General features: G+C 46.1%; 1 protein-coding gene and 1 long non-coding RNA gene across 4 annotated transcripts; one reads left to right on the top strand and one right to left on the bottom strand.

Moving 5' to 3' along the window:
• Positions 1-347: 347 nt before the first annotated feature.
• Positions 348-5356, bottom strand: LOC130526515 (uncharacterized). Of its 3 annotated transcripts, none has more exons than XM_057034279.1 (3): positions 1185-5356; positions 588-723; positions 348-520 (listed from the first exon to the last, which is right to left on the bottom strand). In XM_057034279.1, exon 1 carries the CDS (start codon positions 4034-4036, stop codon positions 3098-3100), a length of 939 nt encoding a protein of 312 aa, XP_056890259.1. In that variant the 5' UTR covers positions 4037-5356; the 3' UTR covers positions 348-520; positions 588-723; positions 1185-3097. The 3 variants fall into 3 exon arrangements, with proteins under 3 accessions (XP_056890259.1, XP_056890258.1, XP_056890257.1); XM_057034278.1 differs by having other exon boundaries at positions 588-4363; positions 4442-5356; XM_057034277.1 differs by having other exon boundaries at positions 588-5356.
• Positions 5357-6333: 977 nt separating this feature from the next.
• On the top strand, positions 6334-7311 carry LOC130526534 (uncharacterized). Its single transcript, XR_008950778.1, has 2 exons — positions 6334-6555; positions 6631-7311. It is a non-coding gene; the product is annotated as an uncharacterized LOC130526534 (long non-coding RNA).

Raw genomic sequence — 7311 nt, 5'->3', positions numbered from 1 at the left:
CTGGAGCTTTTTCAAAAAAATTAAAATGGAAAAAAGATAGTATGAATAGATTTTTTGTTTTAATATAATTTCTGTAGTAGGAAAAACATGACATTCTTAAAGTTTTCCAGTGATGTAAAAATGTGTTTAAATATTTAATTTCTCATTATAATGGAAGTTAAACTTTAAGCACCATCGTACAGCAGAGTAGTCACGTGGTGCGTCATCCAGGATGCGCTGCGGGGGAAAATTACATTTAATCATAAATGGTCAATATGTATTCGTAGCCTACTTATCATTTTGAAAATAGGCTAATTGTTAGGGATGGTTGTCCCAGGATCCGAAAGCAGGCAACATGCAGTGGGGAATAGTGTCTGAAAAGTGTCTTTATTTGAATATACAAAGTGAACAAGGCTCTTGGGTTGTCCAGCGAATCTCTTGCTCGGTCCTCCAGGACGCACCGAGAGCTCCAGCGCAGATCTAGTGCGGGTGAATGGTTCGGCACGCGGTTCGCGTCCGGAGGCAGGCGTGGAGACCTCAACTGAGTCACAGACAAAGTTAGTCTGGGAATCTCTTTTAAACTTATTAAGCAACAGAAGTCAGGGTACCATGACGAGAACAAAACAATCCAACGCTGGCAGACGGGCACCCTGTCCCTAAATGGAAACGGTTGATGGAAGATTGTCGGCAGGTTCGTCCACCTGCAGTGCCATCTGTGGATGATGATCTGTTCCTTCACGCCCCCTGCAGGAAGAAACAAGCAACAACCGACCCAGAACCTTGGAACACAACACTAATGTAGCTAATATAGACACTTACATGTGTTGTCTTCATAATAAGCTTATATAAGGCTTTTAATTTTTTGCGGCTCCAGACAGATTTGGTTTTTTTGGTCCAATATGGCTCAACATTTTGGATTGCCCACCTCTGTCCTAGATGCTGTGGCATAGAGATACCAAACTTTCCCAGAACCTGGCTCAATTATGGGAATTGGTGACTTTTCTCTTAATTAGTCCTGGCGGAAGGGACAAGGGGCTACTCACTGGCATTGTGTGGACACTGAGGCTGCACAACATGCACTTAGCAGACATGTACAGGCATGGTGGGAGGGCAAGAGGCAGGGACGGGCCAGTGCGCGAGGTACACCCTCACAATTTCTGCAGAACTTTCTAGTATCCCTTTACTGTTTTATACAGTTCAATTACCCTTTTTTGCAGATCTTTTGACAGATGTTTTGCTCCCCCCGATTCAGAATCCAGAAACATCAGTGCTGCACCAGATGAAAGAGGATCTGTCAGGAACTCACAGCAACACACAAAACACACACACACATTGAATGCAAGAAAACAGATCACAGGTTAAGATGTGTGCATGTTATCAGTCCAAAATACCCACAGTAGGTAAACTTTTGATCAGCGTCATTTGGGTAGTTTCTGTTATGATTTAAAAGGAGTGACCACAGGTATTTGACAATAAATGGCTTCCTCCACTACTTTGTGTGGAGAAAAAAGTTTTTGTGTTATTATTCATAGTCTCTGACAAATGGCCAAAAAGAAAAATCACAAATTCTGCCAGGGTATGTAAATTTATGAGCACAGTTTTACTTTCTCACCAAATGTATCAATACAAATACCTACAATATATTCATAATTTCTTGATTATGTAAGTGTAATTAACTGCCATAATAACTCCTTCAAAAAGTAACTAAAGTTAAATGATAGATATGTTTTTATATAGACTGCTCTTGATCTCCATTTCTGGTTATCAATGCTGTGACAGCTCCTAGCCCTCCGAATCCTAGGAACCGGACCTAAACAGGAAACAGGTCCAGGGAGTGACTGTTACCCATGATTGTTTCCACCCGGAGTAAGCTGCCATTCACTCTCATGTCCTGATTACCTGATTGGGCTGATTTGGGGTTTGGTTAGCATACATTTTGCGTGCCTATACTAACACCCATCCATACACTACACACATTAGTGACAAATTGATTACATAATTAACTCACTATCTTTGTTCTTTGCCCATCACTATACATTTAATATACACATCATGTGTGGGTTCCAAAATTTCTCTTTCTCTTTTACATCTCAGAGAAGTCAAAACCAGGTGAGCAGATAGGAACCAGAAACGCTGAGGCAGAAGTCGTAGTCAGGGGCAAAAAGCAGGTAGGTTGTCCGGGGAACAGGCGAGGCAGGCAGAACGAAGACAGGCAGGGTCGGTAACGGGTAATCCAGCAGGGAAACCACACTGGAAAGTCTTGCATCAAGGCAGAAGAACAATCTGGCAAAGACTGAGAGTGCGGGGGAGGCTTATAAGCAGGGCTGATTGGGAATAAGCTGCAGCTGTGATTGCAGGTGAGTGGAGTTGAGCTGACAGGGTCGGAGTGGCTGGCAGGTAGAGTGGAGCAGAGGCAGGGAGAGTGGAAAATTACTGGGACAGAGGGACAGGAGGAAATTGGGGAAATGGGGAGTTTCTGCTTGAAATTCTTTGCAAGGTGCTAGAATTGCTTCTCAGAGCTTCTCTTTGGATGTGAACTGCCTCCTGCCCTCACACACCTTTTGCTTGAGGATGCTCCAAAGGTTCTCAATAGGGTTGATGTCAGAGGAAGATGGGGGCCACACCATGAGTTTTTCATATTTTATGCCCATAGCAGCCAATGATGCAGAACTATTCCTTGCAGTGTGAGATGGTGCATTGTCATTGATGAACATGATTTTGTTTCAGAAAGCTCAGTTCTTTTTTTAACATGGAAGAAAGTTCTCAGTCAGAAACTCCACATCCTTTGCAGAGGTCATTTTCACACCTTCAGGGACCCTAAAGGGGCCAGCAAGCTCTCTCCCCATGATTCCGACCCAAAACATGACTCCGCGGCAGCCTTGTTGGAACATGGTGTATCCCTATTACTGCCCCTATTACTGCCCCTATCTTGAACAACAGTTCCCTCCATCTTAAAATCATGCTTGTAAACCAGTCTAATGGGGGACTGCCGTCGTCAATCATTGCCTTCTGTAATTTAGTCAAATTCTTCAGTTTGCTATCTATCAAGTGGCCATCTGCATCATTTTCTGGGACAAATGTGCAACAATAATCTCCTACCATTGCGCAAACTCCTCCTCTAGGTGTTGTCAATAGATATAAGGCATCCTATTCTGCATAGTCTCAGCACAGTCAGTTCTTCTTTAACTCCTGTAAGAGCAACCTTTGTCAAATTAGTAAACACTTTCAGTCTATAATCAACCGTTTCTAATCTTAAAATGTTCTTTGCCACACCTACCCAAGCAAACAGACTGAGAGCAACCTTTTCTCCCTCTGTCCAGTGTTTAAACTCTTGCAGTATATCTGTGCCCCACATTGAGTCATGTGGTTTGAAATCTATATTCAAATCTCTCCTGGAATGCAACTGTGGTGCGGTTCTAGCATTAGCAGCATAAATTATGATTGTGTGATCATTGAGGTGGACTGGAGCGCACAGTCCTGACCAGTTTGCTGGAAGGTGAGCATACGCGTTGTGTCCACAAAGCCACCAACCGTTGTTGATCAAATACGTGCCATTCTGTCCTGGTGCACCTTGTGAATAAGTGCAAGTGCAATTATAGCCACTTGGGCACAATTGTGTAGTCTTATTAAACTTATAGAATAATATTTTGTCATTACAGGCATAAGAATTGTTGTTGGTTCGATTTAGGCAGGATGGTAGGTAAGTCTGCGTCATATTTTGTTTCAAAGTTTGCCAATCTCTCACTTCCTCACAGGGTGTATAGATGATCCTGCAAGTGTCAGCATGTAGCGATCCTAGTTGTGTCTGACCTTCTTGCGCATAACAGTATGTGTGATTACCCATAACCTGCACGGGGATTTTGTATTTTTCAATCTTTCCCGCCATTTCTCTCAGGGGTTCTTTAGTGCAATTTTTACACATGTACAGTGTTCCATTGATTAATCGAATCACATGCACTCCCCTTTTGCCCACTCCTATGTGAACAAAACAACGCCCTTCCGAGTCCTTCATTGGTTTGGCGGTTACCCGTGGGGTGTGTACAGAGACCGGTAGCATTGAGCAAACATAGCAATTTGAATGGTTTTGGGTGCGCGCTATGAAGTTAGCATAGCACCACCAAATGTTTAAACTGTAAGTATGTGGTGATTCTCTACTTAGATGTAACCATGAAAGTTCTAAGTAGTTGACTATAGTACGTTTTGTACGTGCATGTTGGCTGTTCACTCTAAAGTAATATTCTGTCCCTGATTACCTCCCTCCTGTTGGAAGTTCCAAAGGCCGAAACTCACAAGTCCCGCCGCCACAGCACTCACGACAACCGGGAAGAACTTCATTTCTTTTCTCCTCTTCTCAGGTTCTGACAGGGTTCAGCCGTTGCTGGACCTATACAGGCCATCAGCCGTTTACAGACAAACTGTCACTGCTCCGTGTTTTCACCTGGAAGTGTCCATTGTTTCTTACAGTGGGAAAGATGTACCCATGACGGCCGTTCCGCTATCCGCACCGCTGTAGGTGTCTTCAGCAGGATCTGGAACGGACCTTCCCAGCGTGGGTCACTCCACTTGGCTCTTCGAATGCGCTTCACCCACACATACGTAATCTCCCACATCAACGCTGTTATCTTCTTCCTGGGGAGGCAAAGGCATAGCTGGCAGATTATTCATTCTTTGAACACCTTTTTGAACATCAAGCTACTGGCCCTGATGGCATCAACTCCAGACTACTCAAGGACTGTGCAGATCAGCTCTGTGGAGTACTCCTGCACATCTTCAACCTGAGCCTCAGTCTGGAGAGAGTTCCACTACTGTGGAAAACATCATGTGTGGTTCCGGTTCCTAAGACTGCGCACACCAGGGAGCCCAACTACTTCAGGCCAGTGGCTTTAACCTCTCACCTGATGAAGACCATGAAGAGGATCATTCTCACCCACCACCGACAGCTGGTGGACAGCAAGATGGACTATCTAAAGTTTCCATATCGACCGGGCATTGGTGTGGATGATGCTGTCATCTACCTGCTGCACCGGTCACTCTCACACCTAGAGGGCACCGGGAGCACTATGAGAGTCATGTTCTTTGACTTCTCCAGTGCCTTCAACACAATCCAGCCATCATTGCTGAGAGGGATGATGGAGGGAGCCGGAGTCGACTGTCACTTAGCTGCCTGGACCACCGACTACCTCAACAACAGACTACAGTACGTGAGGCTCCGTGACTTTGAGTCCGACGTGGTTGTCTGCAGCACGGGGGCACCGCAGGGTACAGTTCTCTCTGCCTTCCTCTTCACTCTCTACACATCGGACTTCAGCCACAACTCGGACAGCTGCAGTTCTCTGATGATACAGCCATCGTGGGACATGTGTCTGAGGGGAACGAACTGAAGTACAGGGAGGTCATCACCAACTTTGTCGCCTGGTGTGAACTGAACCATCTGCGCATCAACACCAGCAAGACAAAGGAGGTGGTTGTCGACTTCAGTAGGAAGGCTTCTCACACTGCACCCGTGAACATCCAGGGTTTGGACATTGAGATCGTGGAGGAGTACAAATACCTGGGTGTTCATCTCAACAATAAACTGGATTGGACTCATAACACAGACGCCCTGTACAAGAAGGGCCAAAGTCGTCTTCATCTGTTGAGGAGACTGAGGTCCTTTGGAGTGTGCAGGTCACTGCTTAGGACTTTTTATGACTCTGTGGTGGCATCGGTGATCTTCTACGCTGTGGTCTGCTGGAGCTGTGGAAGCTCAGAGAGGGACAGGAAGAGAGTCAACAAACTGGTCAGAAGGGCTGGCTCACTCCTGGACTGTTCTCTGGACTCCATTGATGAGGTTGGTGAGAGGAGGATGTTAGCCAAGCTGACATCAATTATGGACACCCCCTCTCACCCCCTACACGAGACTGTGGGGGCCTTAAGCAGCTCCTTCAGCAGCAGACTGTTACACCCACGGTGTAAAAGGGAACGTTACCGCAGGTCATTTATCCCAACTGCCGTCAGATTGTTCAACATGCACAACACTTAATTGTAGCACCAATAACCTAGGGTTGGCATATTTGCACTAACTAATCATCCTACCTCCGGAATGTCTTATTTGCACATCTTACTTGCACCTTCATTTTTCTTCACACTGTCCGACACTCCTTCTGTACATAATTTTTAATTTATGTATATACAGTACTGTATAATGTACATAGCAATGTACATAGTATAAGAGTCTTTTTATTTTTATTTTTTTCTTTTAGTACTTTTCTGTATTGTACACCATGGGCTACCGCTGTAATGTGTAATTTCCCCGATGTGGGATCAATAAAGTTTTTTATCCTTATCCTTATCCTTATCCTTTTGCTTGTGTGGCAGGGCGTGGCCTGCCCTTCGAACAGGTGCCATATGGAGGTAGTGCCTTAATTGGTGGGTGGGGAGAAAAGGTTTATATAAGGCACTGCCTCCAGCTGGCTTTAGTTGTTTTCCCCCTTCGACGGGACGGTGGGGTTGCGGCTTATCTGGGCGGTTCGACCAACAGAAACCGCTTTACAACGCTTTGCTGTAAGGGCACGCGCGCTAGTCTGCACTGGGCAGGTAAGGCGCAGCAATGCGCGTCACTGACTTCCCCCAATCAGTTGATAAACGTTAATGGGGCTGTTCTTGCTACAGTTGGCTGCCGGCTGGCGTCAGTGGGTCGCGTTGCCCCAGCGGGAATCCTTCACGGAGTGGTGGCGCCACCAAACACAGTCGGCACGGACTTCCTCGCGTACTGGACCCACTGCTGCTTTGGCTCAGTCCCGCTTTCGGGACTCTCTCCTGTTCGCTCTCGCGCGCTCTCTCTCTCGCCCCCCTTCGCTCGGGGGACGGCGCTGAGACGTAGTGGTGCCGCCGAGGCGACCACGGAGCTATTGCTTTCATTTTAGATTCTTAACAGTGTGTTTAAATCGTATCAACTGGCATTTACTCTTTTAGGTTTTGTTCTGTTCGTTTCTTGTTTGATGTGGTGTTCTTGTTGGTCACAATTTATTTGCCTGTCTGTGTGAGGTGTGTGTGCGTGTGTGCTCGTCGCGTCAATTGTTACCGCTGGAAATTTAATTATTCTCTTTTCTTTGTGGACAGGTGCTGCGGGCCACGGCGGGGACCCATCCCCTGGTGGAGGGCGTTTTCATCACCCCTCCTGTGTAGTTTTGTTTGCAGTAGCACGGGTGTTTTTAGTTTGGTTATCTCCCCTAATTGCGTTTTACCTGCCAGTGGGGCCCCAGCCCTGTCCACCCCTTTTGTTTGACTTTTGTACAGCCAAGTTATTTTTGTGTTGAGTTGGATTTAATAAAATTGTAGTGCCTAACCCTC

The sequence above is a fragment of the Takifugu flavidus genome, chromosome 5, assembly GCF_003711565.1.
Source record: "Takifugu flavidus isolate HTHZ2018 chromosome 5, ASM371156v2, whole genome shotgun sequence".
NCBI lineage: Eukaryota > Metazoa > Chordata > Actinopteri > Tetraodontiformes > Tetraodontidae > Takifugu > Takifugu flavidus.
Note: the sequence above shows the minus strand (reverse complement) of the source record. Positions and strands in the feature narration are given on the sequence as shown.

Bases quoted from the DNA above. Each gene is read 5' to 3' on its own strand.
- LOC130526515 (XM_057034277.1), bottom strand. From the start codon at position 4,036: ATGCTACCGGTCTCTGTACACACCCCACGGGTAACCGCCAAACCAATG.